The 18,878-nt window shown below is 36.6% G+C and overlaps 1 protein-coding gene across 12 annotated transcripts in view; it reads right to left on the reverse strand.

Moving 5' to 3' along the window:
• COBLL1 (cordon-bleu WH2 repeat protein like 1) overlaps window positions 1-18,878 on the reverse strand; it is a 77,898-nt gene that overhangs the window by 26,855 nt on the left and 32,165 nt on the right. For 9 of the 12 annotated variants that reach the window (XM_021528580.4, XM_077785001.2, XM_077785002.2 and 6 more), the window contains 4 exons: window positions 8,839-9,018; window positions 3,604-3,805; window positions 2,472-2,700; window positions 753-791 (listed from right to left, as the gene is read on the reverse strand). In XM_021528580.4, coding sequence (XP_021384255.3) covers window positions 753-791; window positions 2,472-2,700; window positions 3,604-3,805; window positions 8,839-8,930 — 562 coding nt within the window. In that variant the 5' untranslated portion in view covers window positions 8,931-9,018. Of the gene's footprint in view, window positions 1-752; window positions 792-2,471; window positions 2,701-3,603; window positions 3,806-8,838; window positions 9,019-17,199; window positions 18,874-18,878 lie in introns of those variants that run through there. The other 3 variants (XM_085585064.1, XM_085585062.1, XM_021528576.4) reach the window with 2 other exon arrangements.

Genomic DNA, 18,878 nt, shown 5'->3' on the forward strand with positions numbered 1-18,878 from the left:
GTATATTCATAATTTTACTAGATGTAACAAAATTAAGAGTTTGCCTAGCATCCATGTTCTTCCTCTCCTTCTCAACTCGGGGAAGAGGAGTTTCAGCTGCTCTTAATACCAGCACATAATCGAGCCCACCCCACTTGTCATATGCTATGGTTCATATCACAAAGGTAGTAAAAGGGGAAAAGAGCATCAGACTTTTCAGCTCACCATTCCTACTGGCTTAAATTTATGGCAAAGTGTGAAGTGGGACAAGCCAGGCCCCAGCCTGCATATGGTGTAGCTATGGAGAAAGACCACCCAAACACTCGATCCATGCACACATAGCCACGTGACAGTCATAGTAACAACAGTCAAATCTATTCTCGTTATCTTGCAGAATTTATCCTCCTTAAATTGCTTTATTCATACAGAGGATTTGTAAATGTCATTACTGACTTTTTAAATATTTTGCTAGAATCAACTTTCTTAAAGAAATCCTATTGAATGCACATGCAATGAGCAACAGAAATCAGCAAGTCTGGTAAAAGTATCAATATAAACATGACCCTAAATTGAATAAATTGATCTAGGGTTAAACTATACAAAAATACTTTCCATACAGCTGTGTATATCCAATTCTGCGCTATCATTTGCAATATGCATTTAAGATAGGACAGAGATATTACTCATATCACAGTTAAGCAGAGGTTGTCATAGAAGCAGGTGCTAATGTCCCGTAAGTGCTAAGTTTCACTGCCTATTTCAATAAATCATACCTTGAAAAGATGGTAAATTTAAATCAACTGGTGATGTGGCTACAGAAAGACAAAAAGAAAAGACAGAAAATATGAATCTGAATCAAGGATGTAGTAACAACATACAAACACAGAAAGCCATGCTGGATCTTCAACATTAGCAAAAAAATGCAGAAGCAAAAGGATGTGCATCTTTACCACATAATACTTAAATCATTCCAGACCCTGAGCATGAAGACATGCAACACAATCTGCAAATGCATACATAAGTAGGGAGGCTTCACTTATATTTCTAAAGCAAAGAGAAAAATAGGTATGTAGAATAGTTTGCTCTGGTTTGGATGGTTAGGCAGTCCAAACTTGGAAAACAAAGAGGAATGTGAAATTAAAATATAATATTAATAAAATAAGATTTTAATTTAAATTCTATTAAGTAAAAGATACACCTCACCATTTACTTTCATAAATTTAATGGAAAATTCAGAGCTTTGAACCTGTCTACAAAATTGAAATGCTGAACTATTTCATATTAAGAGAACTGAAGAATATCTAAATTTCCTAGCAGGGCACTGCTGTGTAGAAAGCATATATGCCCCTGGTATGCCCTCCTAAGGATTTTTGGTTCCTGCTTCAGGTAAAACTCACATCATATAATGCAAAAAGCAGTTTTTCCAGGCTGTAGATGAAAGCAGTAAATAACCAGACCAAAAAAAAAAAAACAAACCCAAAAAAAAACCCAAAAAAAACCAAAAAACCAAACAAACAAACAAAAAAAACCACTTGGGAGCACATGTAGTCAAAGTAACAAATTTAGGCAAATTAAAATACATTGGTTTCCAGTGTGGAAGGGAAAGATATTTCTTTTTTGTTTTCTCTATGGAAAGATGAAATACTGTCCAAATTTGTCATTCTGACCATTAACAAGTAAACTGAGAAAACTCTTGACTGTAACCACCAAACAGTAACGTTACCATATTTAGGTAGAAAGAGGGGCAAGGCCACTCAAGTTTTAAGCAGAAATAAAATCAAGCAAATAAAACAATGGTCAATACCAGGAGTAAGTCAATCAATATTATTGCTTTCCACACTGAGGTAAAATTTCCTGTAAGAAATGTCTGAAATGGAACAAACCACACTGTGCAAAATTTTTAATTACAGTATAGTAAACCTGTCACTTGTTCAGATGAAGTTAAAATCTGGCCTAGGAATATCTGTACAAAATATTAGAAAGTTAGTACAGTGTGTCCCTGTTGGACCAGAATTAAAAAGACAATTATTATTCCTTCACAACCTTTAAAATTAGCAAGCAGCACTCAGAAATAACGACCATCCAAATACTCTAATGCTTTTAAAATTTTAAGTTATTTTAAAGAAAACTAATTTTCTCAAACATTTCTTCTTTTCAGGTCATCATGATGTCATGTAGGAGCTAAGGGAAGTACAGTGTTGTTGGAGTTTTTGTGTAAGGTGTGAGGGAAGGAAAAGAAGGCTTTACATTTAAGCAAGGACTTGTGCTCAGCTAACTCTGCTGGTAGTGAACACTTGGTTAGAAAATAAAACTTTCATACAGCACTTCTGAAAACAAAAGTCCAAGTACACATGAGTCAATTTTGTGGAAGAACAATGAAATATATATTAAATTTCTAGAAAATACTTTCCTAAGTAAAAAATCCAACAACATGTATGCAACTATTAAGCAATTATCTTTTATATAACAGCAATTTATGAAAGTTATCTTACCTTGACTGACATCCATGGCATATAGTTCTCTTAGTCCGAGGTCATTAAGAGATTTTGACATATCAAGGGATTCTTGAGACTGGTAACTCTTCAGTAGTAGAGTATGTGAAGGATCAAACTCACATTTACTACAGATAATTGGTATGAGTTCTTGAAGAGGTGAATGTGGACTAACTCTTACTACTGTTTTCTGTGTCTTCTTGTAGTTTATCACTACCCTTACTGTTTGCTAAAGAGAAGAAAATTACAATAAATACCAGCACAAATTCTGAAAGAAATGGCATTTTTACAACAGCCTCACAACAATCACCAGAATTCCACTTATGGCCAACTTGACCAGTGCTGTGGGTTCAGAAACATTACATACAAAACTAAGAACTGTTTTCCTATTTCCTTCCATGCAAGAAAAGGACATGTGAACAGACTGCTTTCTCCCTCAGCAGTGCCATTTCCCTGGGCAGCAGGGTCCATGCCTGGAGGGCTCTACTGGGCAGCTGCAGATCAGGTGATGTGCCACAAGCCAGTGCTTGTGAACACACGTGTAGGAGGAAAGCAGAAGGGCAGCAGAAGAGCTCTCCTGGCCCTCTCTAAGTGCTTCAGATAAATTAACAGTCAGTATTCTTCTACATAGCACAACGACAAAGGTGGAAGGAAAAGATTTAGGCAACGCCCAGAAATTGGTTCTGTACTTCTTAAAGCTCCTGCCCTCTTCAGGGTATATTAAAAAAAGCCAAGAGAGAACAGTATGTATTGAAGGAAAATGAACATACAATCAGAGGGTACATATATCACAGCACGACAGATGGTACAAGATGTTGATTTTCAGTTTGTTCAAGGCTGTCCTCAGCCACACTTCATCTGCAGAATTTTTCAAAAGGCCGATGAAGCATGGGATTTCAAATAATATTGTAATATTTCCTTCTTTCAGCAGCAAATATGTTTGCTGCAATAAACTGAGATGTATTTTACCTAAGAGAAGCTTATAAAAAAGAGACTACAGCATTTCACAGAGCTTCAAGGTGAGAGGATGAAAGAAAACAGGAAACACTGAAACAAGAGGTTGAGCTACCAGGTCAATTTGTTGAATACAGCAGAGTTCTAACTTGTCAATATGCTTAATTTTAGTTCTCACCTCTGGTATAACTGGAGCAGGTTTCTTCTTTTCCATTTGTTTTGCCTTTACAATCACCTTTTCTACTTCAAGCATTCCCACTGGTGTGTTGGGTTTGAATTTAATCTGGCTATTTTCTGCTGATACCAACTCTATGGTATAACTTGATGGATTTAAATGATACTGTGCACAGAGAAAGATCAGCAAGTCCATCATGGGCTTCCTGTAAAAGACAAATGGAACTGTCACAACAGATGACAATTAAGCAGGCTATAACGAGATGTGCTGCTTAAACAAACATTTAATTCAAATTGTCCTTTCTCTTCCAAGACTCAATAATTACTGCTAGACATCAACTTTAAATGTCTTCCTTCGAGCTTTAAAAAACACAATTTAAAAAAAAAAGCCAACTCTCCAGAAAAGCCACCAAAAAGAAAACGAAAACCAGTTTCTACAAAAGTATGCCAAGTACTTGAACAGAGTGGGAATTTCTTGTTGTGTGAAGCTTTTCCTGAGGTCAACAGGGACATGTGGATTAGTTACCTCATTTAACGTTTAGTGGGAACTTCTAACAGTGGTGATAAATACTCTGCTATTCATTAAGAACAGCTCTTTTGCAAAGCTTGGCGTTTTTATATCCATTTTGAGTTACAAGGGACTTTATTTTCAGAAACTCTGTGCATTAGCCACTTGGAAGATGCAGGAGAAATTAAGTTTGAGAAAGTTACATTTTAAGCAGGTTGTGCTTTAGGGATTCCAGAATTATCCAGATGCTTAATACCAAGGGCGAGAAATAAGCCAAATGACAATACAGTGGGCAAATGCCATTTCTTGAGAAGCTCTGTGTGATGTAAGATGTCCTTCCCACAATGAAGAATGGCCAACAGAATTTGTCAGATGTAGTCAGTACCTGTATGTCCTTGCTCCCTCAATGCTCAATGAAAAACATGCAGAATAGGGTATTAAGATGAGTATTTCAAGCTGCTACAGAAATACATTTAATAAAATTGTACTATAAACAGAAATGTCATAGATGTTCAGATAGACCAAAAGTAAGGAAAATGTCCTAACTTTGCATGGTATGGAACTATATTAGGTTATAGCACTATCAGATCATCCCTCAATAATTTTTTTTTTTAGTTGGGTAAGGAAAATTTCATTGTGACACCTCTGCATCTTTCAGTTACAACTATGAACAAGAAAATCTATCACCTGCTCTGTCTCACAAGGATATTATGAAAATAAAAGTCTGAAGCAATCAAAAGGTATGTTGAAAAAATGCTGAAGTGTCTCTGAGAAAATAATACAGGGTTAGGCTGGAATGGCTTTATCAGAAATCTTAAATTCTAGATGTAATCTCATAACAGAGGCAAGTATTCTGGTAACACAGCCAAGTGTGGAAATAGCTTCTACAAAGAACCATCAGATGAAGCAGAATTCTAGATAACAAAGATCATTAATATATTTATTAAGCAGTAAGTTAAAGCAGACTTTTCATATTATACAGTTCTATAAAAATAATTAAGAATGACTCAGTGTTAGACGTTATTGTGAATACTGAATTTTCCCCCTTTAATTTACCCTAGAATAGCATTCCTGTTTCTTTCATCTTAAAGGACAAATGTCCCATAAGCAAACTGTCTTCTGATTTCTAGCAGCAGGGCTGGACTCTCTGGTGCATATGCTGCACTTCCAGAAGATGATAACTGAAAGCTGACAGACATTTCCTTTCTAGAGGAAAGCTTTTAACTGCTTAAGTGGCAGGAGAACACTTGCCTGAGGAGACAAAGGCAGGATGAACAATAAAATAAAAAAGCCATACAGAAATGGTACTCCAATGTGTGAAAAAGCACAGAAGTTATCAGATGGTCTGAAGAGGTATAGGAGAATGCAATATACTCCCATGGTTTCATCTAGATAGTATATAACAGCCTGAGGAATACCATGCAAAATGCAGAATAATAACTGCTCCTCCCTTTTCACATTGCTAAACCAGAAAGTTTATTTCAATGCATCTCCTGTATATAGCACAATCTGCTTCAGTTACAAGACAAAAGGAAGGAATACTTTATTTCATGTACTTCTAATCTCTAACAAAACAAGTGCATTCATCCCACAGTAAGAAGGGCTGCAAATGCACATGTCCTCATTCCCCCATCTAGCTGTGGGCAGAGCAGGGCAGGGCCAGGGAGGAGGGAGCCAGAGGAAGCCGCAGACACTGCTTCTGTAGTGACCTTTCTGCTTACCAGTGCATCCAATAAGTTACCTGTTACCTTTTTTCTGGTGAATTTTTATACACTGACTGGCTTTAAAGGCTGCACTTCAGTTATTGGGGTAAAAATATCAAAGATAACCAGAGCAAGAACTGACAGGCAAGGGCCCCAGAAAGCCATCCTATAGAAATGCACTACAGTGACTGGGGCACACCCTCATGTTAACCCGAGTCACAATAAGGGACTGATAAGTGAGAATGATAAGTGAGAAACAGCTGCTAACAAACAACAGATACATGCAAATTAGTACATTAGAACGGTGATTCAGAGCAAATTTGCTTTCCAATGGTAGTTCCACAAACAACCTAACTTTTAAGTCCCTCCCCACTCCACTGGAGGCAATGGCTTTAGAAAGATATTCCTTCAGCAATAAAAAAAAAAGAAAACCTAACAAGCTTTTCCTGTAACCACGTCCCCCAAACCTGTAAAACTCTTTATCCCTAAAGCATTCAAGGATTATAGGTGGAAGAATACATATATCATAATACATTTAACAGCTTCCATAATTAATGTTTAGCAAAGCACCAAGATGAGGCCACCAGCTACCTCAGAGTACATCACCAGCTTGTCCTCCTTTATCTAACATGAGTAAAATATTAGTTTGCAACTTAACTTCAACAAATTATTCTAGGTTTTCTGGAAATCTCTGAGCACAAATGTATTTACATATTCCAACTTCTACATAATCAGGATTTTTATTTCACTAACACTGCTTTGTGCTACATAGCTCTTGCTATCCACTATGCCAAAGCAGGGAGCAAACCAACCTAACCTAATCTGAAAAAGGAAAGTTTCTTCTAGTGGACTATGGAATTTGAGCACACATCTGTTAAAACTCACCATTTTGCTTTTTCTACTATGAGATTTAAAAGGTGCTCTCACCTCAGGACCTTCAGAGCTGCTCACCCCCAATTGTGAATGAGGAAAGACGCAAAGTAACAGTTTGTCTGTTTATGTCATTTCTAGAGGGATCATGCCTATTTGATCACAATAAATAACTGTATATAAAACCAGAGCAAAGCTAGAACAAGAGATAATTTGAAATATACTTCACAGTGTGAAGTTGATGTGCAGGTCCTGCACATCTCCCCACATTCTGATATGAGCCTAGCAGTGCTAATACTGGTTCTTATTTGCAAGACAGTCACTTATGAAATCAATAACATACAGTATCTTGATTGAAAAATCCTGTAACTGTGGGATAATAAAACTGATTGGGAAATGAGTGCAATTCCTGATAAGCCTGTAAGGCCTGTCTTGAACACTGAGTAATTATACACGATGTAATCTGACCAAGTGAAAATAGATGCAACATTCCTTTCTGGTACTTTGTTCTGAGCAAAGCATGAGAGAGGGCCCATGGTACTCATCAGTGTGGACAAAGTAAGCAAAAAGTACAGGAAGCTCCTGGCAGTGTACACATGAAGCCTCATGTCTAAGAAGGTTTAAAAACAGAGGAAGGCATCATATTTACAGACTGCAATATTCCTTGCTATAAACATACTGAAAAAACAGCATAAAGCATCAAGTACTCAGATTATTTCAGAAAGTTTCTTCTGAGAAATAAAATCTCACATTTAAGTTATCCTGAAAATCAGAGTCAGGGGGAGGTGTAAAAAGACCCACTATAGCTGTGGTGAAAAAGTTGATTATTTGATGTCTAAGCAACAACCTCATGAACTGCAGCAAATGAGAGTGTACAAACAGACTCAAGCCAGGCTCCATCTCTCACTAAGAAGTAGGTATAAGCACACATTTACAGTACCTGGTTTGAATGAATAAGTCAGCCTGCTTGGTTTCAGTGGAAGAGACATGAGCTATACACTAACACATAGACAATATACAAATAGGTTATCTTATTTCAGCTTAGGATAGCAACAAACTGGCATCCAAATTACTGTTATCTATACACAGCCTTACACAGGACTCTTCCCAGTAGAACAACATTTTAGGTCCCAGGATTTATGATTTCAGCTCAACAGTAAATGTGCAGGTCTTTCTGCACAAAAGGTGACTTGAGAGTTACATGCACAATCTATCCTACCAATTAACAGTCTGAAATTTGCTTTTCAAACTAAAACCAGCTAAAGGAAAACATAATTGTTAAAAGAAATCCAAAGCTGTAGCTATAATTTTTTCTTGAAGCTTTACAGATTTTATCTGAAGCGATGACATGTTTTTTGATGAATGCTAGTCGTCTACAGGTAGCAGTGCTAAGCAAGTGCTGCTTTGTATCCAAATAGGATGAACAAACTCATCTTTAAAAAGCAAAACTTATGTGGGAAAATTCACTGAATCATACTAATAGATATTTTATAGAGATTTTTAGTGACTAGGAAAAACAGGTGTGGCTACACATAGTGAGAGATACCATACTGAATTTCTGAATCTTAAAAAAAATCTTCTGAAATGGCAGGTAATTGTACAAAGAAGTTTCCATATCTACCCAAAAATCATAGTAGTATCAAAGAATCATTTAGGTTGAAAAAGACCTTTAGGATCATCAAGTTATTAACCCACTAAACTATCATCAAGTCCACCACTAAACCATGTCCTTAAGTACCACATCTCTTTACACTTCCCTAGGCTGCCTGTTCCAATGCTTCCTTTCCATGAAGAAATTTTTCTTAATATACAATCTAAAGCTCCCCTTTAGGCTATTTCCTCTCATCCTACCACTTGAGACCTAGGAAAAGAGACAAACCCTAGCTGGTTACAACCTCCTTTCAGGTAGCAGCAAAGAGCAATAATATCCCTCCTGAGCCTTTTCTCCAGGCTGCACAACCCCAGCTCCCTTGGGAACCCAAAACCTCCTAAGACTTGTGATTTTGACACTGCACTTGGCTGCTCTTCTTTGGATACACTTCATGTTCAGGCTTACACAAGTCATGTATTTTACCAAATGAACATAACCTGGATGAAGGCTGAAGTAAACTTGAGCAAAAAGTAAAATTAAACAAAAATGCCATTCTGTGTAACATACCTCCCATTAACTGTAGTGTACTTGATCACATCTCCTGGCAGGACCACTGATAATTCAATATCTTTATCAATTACATTCTCTTTCTGTTCCATGATGAGGTTGGTTGGCTCTGTGTTATCAAATGGAGAAACAGCAATGGATTTTGTTTCAGATGGAGGAGGTGGTGCTTTAGATTTTCTTCTGAAATAAATAGATACAAATTAAAAATCAAGTATGCATTTATACATATTATTCCAAACTTGCAAACCAACAGGTCTCAAAACAGAAATAAACAACACTTTATTATTTTCTAAAGTAATATGTGCAACAAAGGGATAAGAGAATATCTGAAATATACTATCAGTAGTGACAGAAGACAAAACTGGCTAAGGCATCCATCACAAAAAAAAAAAAAAAGAAAAAAAAAAAAAAGAAAAAAAAGAAAGCACTTAATAAACATAAAAGCAAAAAGAATTCTTTAATATACCTTGAAAGAGTAAATTAGTTGGTTGTTTTTTCCTTCCTTGAGTTATTCAAAGACCCTATTTGTGCATTCTCCAAAGAGATTTACTGGATTAGTATAAACAGAAATATTGTACTGTGCAGTATGAAACCAATTGTACTACCACTGTGCTTAATACAGGATAGATATTGGAGCAAATAGTGACTCTTTTCCTCCCCAAATGTTTATTTTGGATATTAAAATTATTAAAATAAATCCTACCAGTTCTACATTATTTCACTTCTATATAGTAATAAAATAACAGTATAACCAATACTACTGTGTTGCAATATTTCCTGACATTTTACTCACAATATGCTTTCACATATTCCCCTCACCTATGCTGATCTATTTTAATTTTCTCTATACTCTTTCCTATGTCAGTGACCAGACAGTTTGCTTTTGAATACAAGGACTGATCACTAAATAAGCTGCACTTATTTCACTAAAAAAAGTTGTAAAACAGCATAAAACCCTCTATATTTCTTAACATATCTATGTTACAGTAAATTCTGAATGCAGGACTCTCATGTCCTAAAACATCTAGTTATTTAAATAACTCTTCACAATTAACCAATATATTCAGAAGAAAAAGATACTATTAATTAAGAATTGTATCATTAGAAACAAAACCAAAACAAAGTCAAGACATATCTCATCATAGGTTTTGATTTTCTTATAAACATTATTGAATGAAGCCACATTAGCAGAAAGTTAAAATACATTTCAACATAATACACACAGGCTCCAAAAATATGCTCATCATTTTAGATGGAGCTAAACCAAAGTTTGTTTACTGTAAACCTAAGGAAAACAATTAACCCCTATAATTGTCCTGCAGAATTAAAACAAAAAGAACCTAGCATACAACTAGAAACACACACCTTTCTTGAGAAAACAAAGTTTAAAGTCACTCACAGCAAAGAGCAAACAAGGTCCAGAGCAGCATTGCAAAAAACAACTGTAATGAGGCTTCACATGACTGATCTGTTGCTGAAAGTGCTTAGAGTTTTGAACTTCAGAACTCTGAATAATTAACTATTTACAGCCCCTCGGAGCTAATTGGGAGTACTCACAGGCCTCCAAAAACACTGAATGAGGATCCACATTCAAAATTTATACCTGTTCTCTCAACGATTTAAATTAGTTTGGTGTACTCTCTGTGCAATTCATGATGTGCAACACAAGCTGAAAATTTGACTTTGGTCTCTACAGCAGCTTGTCTGGGTTGTTTTAGGGTTACATATGCATTTCAAAATTTATAAATAAAACTTCTTTGTATTCCTCCTCAGCTTCTTTGGGGGTTTTCTTGCAAGATTTTTAGCTTTGATGTAACTGCCAAATATAAATTACTAGCAAGTATATAGCATCAATACAACTATTAGAAATAAATAAAATCCCAAAACCATAAAAACGTATCCCATGACATTAATACCAAAATGCCCAATGTGAACTAATACTGCTTGTCCTCCCTTCTTTACACTTTCTTATATCTTTCACTTCAAATGACTGTTCAAAGCTATTTATCACAGAATTCACTCTTTGAAGAAGTGTCACAGAAAGACTTCTTTCCAAATGCTAGGGGACTCTATTTTCCATTAAGTAGACAAATGCAATTTTATCACTGGAACTGTATTATCAGCAGAGTACTCAATGACACACAGCAATAAATGTGGTTTATTCACACAGTGTCTAACTAAATCTGACCAAATACTCTCATGAAAACACATGTGCAACAGTTCAAGTTGCATGTATTTGTAAAGAACACGCACACACAGGGTCAAGAGATCTAACAACGTTGCAGAAGCCTCGCGTCCTCCATTGCACAGTCACATACCCCACCCTGCTCTAGAAAATCAGAATGTGCTTTATGGTTAGTTATGCTTACCCGTCCCACCCCACACAAAGGAGGAAAAATCCCAAGTGTACTTTCTCAGAAGTCATGCCAAGATTTTGGCAGCCTCGTATTAAACAACAGGGATTCCAACACTTTCATTTTCTGTTTCCCGATGCTGTGTTTTTGTTTCTTCAGTTCTCACTAATTCTCTCATCTCTCCTCCTCAGCCAGAACAATTCAGGTGACCATGATTACAAAAGCAGGTGACGGTAAAAATACACTTGCAGAGGTAGGTTTTACATACAAACCCTCCTCTCCCTGCTCTGCAATTCAAGAAGCCAATGAAAGTGATTTTCTCACCAAGGCATCCTCCACACATCATTTTATCCCAACACCAAAACTAACTCCAAGTCTATACTACCAACGCAAATACTTCTCTTTCATGAAGAACCAACAGAAGCCTGGTTCTCTCTTGTCTCTTAACCTATACCAAGTGCTCAGCAAACTAGGGGAGCTGTTGATTTGTAATGATTTTACTAAAAAGACAGAGGAAGATGTAAATCTAGTTTCTTCTCCTGAAAACAAAACCTGTTATTTTTAGTAAGACAAAACACAATCATTTAATTTTAACCAAATGAGGTCACAACTCAGTAACAATAAGATCTGCTCTGGAAATTGTGCTGCAGTATCCTACACAATGTGGATCCTCACTCATTCCTTGTCCACTTGCGTCCCAGTCCCATCAACTGGCTAACCTTCCCTACACAACAGGCACTGAAACTGCCCAAGCTCAACTCTCCAGAAGAGATGTGGTCCCCACTGTTTATTACCAGATAAACAATTCCAGCAACATATTATCTTCTATGTCAATTTTCTGTTTAAACTGCTGCTTGAGCTAAAGCAAAAACAAACAAACAAAAACCCAAACAAAAACCAAACAAACCCAAAAAAACAGAACATGTTTCTTCTCTGATTCTTCCTAGCATTGGAGAAGGCTGTAAGAGGGACACCCGCAATGCTCTCACAGGGACCCACAAACACACGGTGCTGCAGTCCAGGCAGTTTCTATTTCCCTTGTTACCAGAGCACCTGGAGCTCACTGCTCATGTCAAGGCATTCAGCTTTCTCTTATCTGGTAGAGATTATATTGTTCCCCAGAGAACTGATTCATATATCTTAGAAATTTAAATTTGTGAAGTCCCACCTGCACATCCTGCCAGTCTGTGTGACAACACAATTCCTGTATTAAAGAATTCTTTCAGCCAAATGCAAATAGAAGACTATCATTTTAGAGAAAAACAGTGCATCTTTAACTCAAATCCAAGACCATAAGGTCAACATGTTATGTGCTTCAGATCCCGACAGCATCAAGGAATATTACTGTTTACAGCACTTAACTTCCTATTTGGAACACAGTTACATGAGAGTATACAAAAACAGCTTCATAACACTCTCACTGAAATTATTTTGAATCTAACCTCCAACAACAAAACCTTTTCTCAAATTTTCTATAGCATTCACCTAGGACAGAAAAAGTCGTAAGGATCTCACCTGCAATTCAGTTATCTCTCAGGCACTGAAGCAGTTCATTAAACATAGTGCATTAAAAACCTTCTAAGCACAACAGATACACTTCAGTTGGTTGACTTAGAGCACTATGAAGAACACTGGTTTATTCAAAAAGAAACTAGTTTGGTTTCTTTTTTTAATTAAACTTTACAAAATTAGATTTGCCAAAATTACAAGCAGCTCTTTGTTTTATTTTCATTCAGTCAGGAAAGGATTTAACTCTACTAAGATCATGAGAGGAAAAAGTCCACTGTAACAAAGCTTCTTCTAGAGCTTTTTTTTGTCTTCAACCTCTCATCTCAAGCAATTATAATTCTCTCCTGACTATTGCAACAATACTGTTTCACTGGCGTGTCATATAAGCAGACAGCCAAAACTTCACACATAATCTTCTCAGACAAGGAACAGTTGAATAAGACTACAGGCCTATATTAAAAACCAATATTGATTTGGGTTTTTTTAACAATGATACATCAATTTCGGCCAACAGGTACACAAAATATTTAGGCTCCTAGTTTCACCTATAAGCATCCCCAACCCAATACTCATCTTTAACACTCACAGAACAAATTTGTCTTCTAGACTGAGTTTATTCTGTTCCCTCTTTGTGGATAATAGCTTCACAGTATCACCACTGCAAGTCTCCAAGATCAAACACTACCTGCTAGGAAAAAGCTTAGAGATAACTGCAGCATTGCTATCTGATCTGCTCCTCACAGTCCAGCACATGACTTAAGTTGTCAAGGCAGGTCACTCAAAAAAATCACTCTTATATATTTCAGGAATAAGTATAGATGAAAAATACTTCAAAAATAAATTCTATTCATCTTCACTAAATTATTAACAGGCACACAGGTTTCTATACAAAATCTGGGGGGCCATGAAGTGCTTCAAAACAGATTTATTTTAAGTAAGACATATGGTAGTATTCTAATATTTTTCCTTAATGCTCAGCAGCCCAAATATTTGATTTACCAGCCACAGAGCATCTATCTAACATGACTATGAGCCTTGATACTGGGCTTTCATCTCAACATCAATATCACTGCTTGAGATACAATCTCTCTCTTTATTTCTATTATAAAAGCACCAGTTAGATGTTAAGATCAAGATATAGATCAATGAGAGTCAAACAATGTCCATTCTGCAGTTCTCCCTTCAAGCCAGGCTTATGATACATATAGGTCGATATAAAGGAAAAATATTTGCTGTATCTGCTGCAGAGAGAAATATGATCTTTCAGATTCTCAACTCATCCATTTAGTTATTTGGGGAAGAACGTGAGGCCATACTGTACAAATACTGAGTCTATCAGGTGGCTCAATAGGTATCAAAAAAAACCCCAAGTTCAGCAACACACCTTAATTTCAATTTCCACGCAGAGGAACAAACATTAACAGTTTGTAAATTTTTTGTGGTAACAGGTTATTTTACAGGGCACTTCTCTATATTAATTCCCAAGAGTGAAAGGATACAAATACAGTAAATAGTAGAAGTATTTCTAAAATAATATGACATAAAACGAGGCACTGGGTATACAGCTCTGTCAACACAATAATTCATAGTGCAACTGATACATCAACTAACATCGTAGTAGTAATGCTATGGGTGAAAATATTATTAATTAACAGATCTTTGAAGATGATGTCTATGAATTTAGTCAGTGAGGTTCCAGCAAACAACAAATCATTTACAGATTTCTCTTACTCATGTATTTATTGTAATATAAAGAAAGCAAAAAAATAAAATAAAATGCATTTCCACTCTCTTTCAATAAATCAAGTGGATCAAGAAGAGGAGGCACCCCCGAAATCAGACATTTTTTCAAAGATCTTGTGAAAGAAAAAGTTTCCCTAGTCAATGGGATGTGTGGATTTACCCCCTAGTTAGCCTCATTGCTCTGAAGATTTTTTTAAGTCTTATTCTAGAGAGAAATAAATCACAGGACTGGGACGGTAACCATGACAGTAAGGTGAAAGCTTAATGGAATCTCTGGATGTCTCGCTCACACTAAAAGCAAGAAAGCAGCAAATGAATCCTTCAGTTCCCTCCAGACCATTTGGAACAGACACTTGGCCCTCTGATTATCTATCCCCAGTGACAGTCTTGAAAACAGAAGCGACTGCATTTGAGCCATAATTTATTAAATGTTTTTTATCATTACAAGGAAAAAGAGGCAATTCTGAGACAACATAAACACAAGTCTGTATTATGGTCATGTTGTTAATTGTGCCCCTTTTAGCATTAAAGAGGCACTAGCTCTGGCATAAATATATAATTTAAGTACAAATTTAAAACTTTCCTAGAAAAAGTATTAATTCATTGCCCTTCAAACTACTATTACAATGATCTAGTCAAGCTCACTTAAAACTTGTGAAAGACCCAACTGCTGAGAACAGAAAGCTGCTGACTGTTGTCTTGTACCATCCAACAAAACACTGTTAGCTGCCCTCTAGGCATAAGAATCACTTTGCTCTTAGGAAGAGAGCCAAAAGCTCAGAAGTCTAGCAAGCAAAAGAGGATAAAAGAAGAAAAAAAAATCTCCTCTAAATTAGCATCAAGTTTATTATTATTATTGAGGGATTATAGAAATGTGTTCTGATACAAAAGTTTTGTTACAACACATTCTGTTGTGCCAAGAGTAGTACTACTTTTACTCCTGGGAAAAAAAAAAAAAAAACAACAACAAAACAAACAAAAAATGAAGTAGAAAATTAGTTCCAATGACATTACTTCTAAAGAGTCTGAGAACTTAAGACTTCTGAAGTAAATAGGGCTATCACAAAATATAAATACAAACCTGGTATGTCCATGTAGAAAGTAGATACTTTTATCTATTTTTTCAACCTTTTCTCAAAGTAAAAAATGCAAAAAAGTAACCTAGATTTGCTACCAAAGGGAAGAACAAAAAATCTGAACAGCATTCAAAACTATTAAAATCTTGTATGGCTCAGTAAGCCTTTACTATATTTGCAGCTATGAAAACAGCCTGACAGAAAAGAAGGACAGCAGGGAAGAGAAAGTAGTAAATCTGTAACAATAATTGAGTAATATATAACTGACTGAATAAACAGGAAAAGAAAACAAAGAGCAGCTTGATCTGTACGGGGAGCTTAACCTTTGATACACTAATAAATCTAACAAATACTTAAAACTCAAGCAAACATATGCTACCTCCACTAAAAATAAACCCTCAAATCTTTATCAAGAACTGCTAAAGAGGTTGCTCATACAGCTGTTTTTCTCCTATGACTAGTAAGAAAGTTCAATTAAGGGCTTTCAAATAAAACAAAACCTGAATCTCTTCTTCTGGTCATTACTCCCAGTCATGAAAGCAGGTAAATGCCACTGTCTTTTCAAAGCCTGCAGACAAAGCATCTAGCTCTGCTCGTGGCTTTTCCAGCTGCTATTCTGAACATCAATAGAAGTAAGAATTGTCAATTATCTGAGCTTTGCTGCTATTGCTTTTTTCTCCTGCTCAAAATAATGTTTCAGAAGTAACACTGGAGGCAGGGAATGGATAGATTTAGAGGCTGGGAAAGGAAAGGAAAAGAAAAGCAGAGCCACTCGGTACCACAGCAGCCAGCAAGAAAGAGGCTAATACAGACCCTTCCCTTTTTTCTCACAGACATACATGCCTCAAATATAGGTACGTGGGTGTAGATGTAGGTGGGTGACAGATGAAATGCTGCAGGACAGCAGCTAAGAAGCTCTACACTAACAGGGAAGACAAAATCCAACCCCTCTCCTTTTACCTGCTGTAGAAGGCTGGGTTCAACTGCAACAGTAGCATTTCCCAACTGAAAACTCAGATACAGGAAGAATGAGAAAGCACAGCAATGCAACTTTAGAAAGCACTGCAATTTATTTTCATATTTCCTGCAACTGTTTTGACTAGAACAAGCTTTCTCCCTTTTAGAAAGTTCTTCATTCACCAGAAACTTTCTCTTAGCAGTTATATCCTTTATCCACTTAGAGTTTGGTAACACTTAAAACCTCTTGTATATTAACATAACCCAAAAATAGGAGAATTTATTAAACTGAAGAACAGAGATGACATTAAGTATTGGAAGGGAATGGGACATAGGAAAAGTTTATTGTCCTGAGCAAGATTAAATAGAAATATCTCTGTGTGTATTTCTATGTGCACTTACACACAGATGCTAGGAGACACATGGTGGATGTATAGAGAGTTCCTACACAGACAACCAGGTCTGCAAATAAGGCATCCTTGCTCATTACAGGAAAGAAAGAGAAAAAGAGGTAAGTTTAGGCTGAGAAATTGTACTAAACCAAGCTTTTCTTCACTAGATTTCAAGAGAAGCATCTTGGCAATTAGTATCAGGAAAAGTTTGATGGAATGAAGAGGTTTATCCCAATATATGAGGACTGTAGCTACAGTTCCCCGAACAGAAACACCAAGCATCTTGGGCTAACACTGCTTGCAAAACTAAGAAATGCTTTGAGTACCCACCTGCCACCAGATTCTCCTGCTCATCCTTGACAGCTGGCTCCTCAACATTCACTCTCCTGCCTGCATCTTCCTCAGAGAGCAAAGTGGAAAAACCTTTTACCTTCAGGAACAGGGTCACATTTACTACCTCCTCAAATGCCAGCGATGCTGCTTGAGCCCCAGCCTCATCTCAGGCACTGTGTGAGGGGCAATGGGCAGTATGAAGCAGAGCCACAAGTCCCATCCCAGATCTCTGCACAGCATAAACTCGACCAGCAGTTTTCACAGCCACCTTTGCAGCCACTGACTGCAGGAGCTCCCTCCCCTTTGCCCTACTTTAATTTTACCTCCCTCATTGGTTGGCAGCTCAGGGCCCCAGATGAATGCTCCTATTTTGTCTCCAAACTCATCCCCAACAACACACAAGAGCTGTCATTATCCCCTTTCTCTGCTTATATCTGCACACCCAAAATCCCCCGCACCCACTCCTTACTGGATTCTTGCAACAGGCAAGAGGCGAGGAAGAAATAAGATATTTCTTTGAAGAAAGCTGGCTCCTTGCATGATGGTAACACCAAAGCTATTCTGGGTAACCACTTCCATTAGAGAGCCTCTGCACTTTCTACAAAAATGTATAGGCCTTCAGCACTATATATAAAGTAGAGAAAATTTCTTATTTATATAATAATGATTATAATCATCATCAGTGTGCTCCAGGGAATGTAAAGAAACTTTCCTAATAAATGCTTTGCTCTACTATACTTCACTTACATATTCACCCCTGCATCCTTTTCAACTTTCTCTACCACAGCCACTTTACAGCCAATATACTTCACTGCTGAGTTTTTAATGTTCTAACAGATGACACAATGCCAGCAGCATACTGACTCCTACATGAAGTTCAAGTGAACACTGTTTCTTAAATTCTTTCTTTGTTGCTACAAACAAAGTCCATCTTGGCATTGTGCAGTTATTTACGAATTTAGTCTATTTAGATACTAAAAAATATTTTAATGCTTTCCATGATACATGAAACCAGTATACAACATACAAAAAACATACACACTACACAGCAAGGACTATCATATTAAACACTAAAAGAATCAAGTTTTACAAGGTATTACAAGCAACTAGTGAGGTTTTTTGTCCCCAGCAAAATTTTAGATCAAAATCCGATGCAAATAAAAGAAATCAGAAAAGCCTTACAGTCCACATGAAATAACAGCATTCCTCACTTAAAATATTCTCAAAAACCTCATTTGAGCTTCTAAGCACCAAATATCAATTTAAAAATAAAATGGCAACAGGTTTTGTACCCAGAAATGTACAACTGAAATTTCAGCAGTCTGTCCACACGGATAAACATCTTTACACACCCTCATCTCTTAGCCAGAGACAGGATTTTAAAAATATTTTTTGTAGAATTACTACATACTTTTTCTGAAAAATTACAACAGACATAAATTCTTCTTCCTTCATACAGGCCTATATTTAAGTTCTGACAATTTATGTACTGCTCTACACCTGAATTCCCTCCAAGAGCAAGGACTTAAAAGATATATAATTATTGGTAAATATTTTTTCCTCACAGCAGGTGTTAAGACAACACAACACAAATAGTACTTTGAAGCCATTCTGCTCAGCCTCTAAACAGGGAGAAGGAAGAATAACAGCTAAAATTGATTACACTACTTTTCTGC

Source organism: Lonchura striata, chromosome 7 (genome assembly GCF_050655825.1).
Source record: "Lonchura striata isolate lonStrDom1 chromosome 7, ASM5065582v1, whole genome shotgun sequence".
Classification (NCBI taxonomy): domain Eukaryota; kingdom Metazoa; phylum Chordata; class Aves; order Passeriformes; family Estrildidae; genus Lonchura; species Lonchura striata.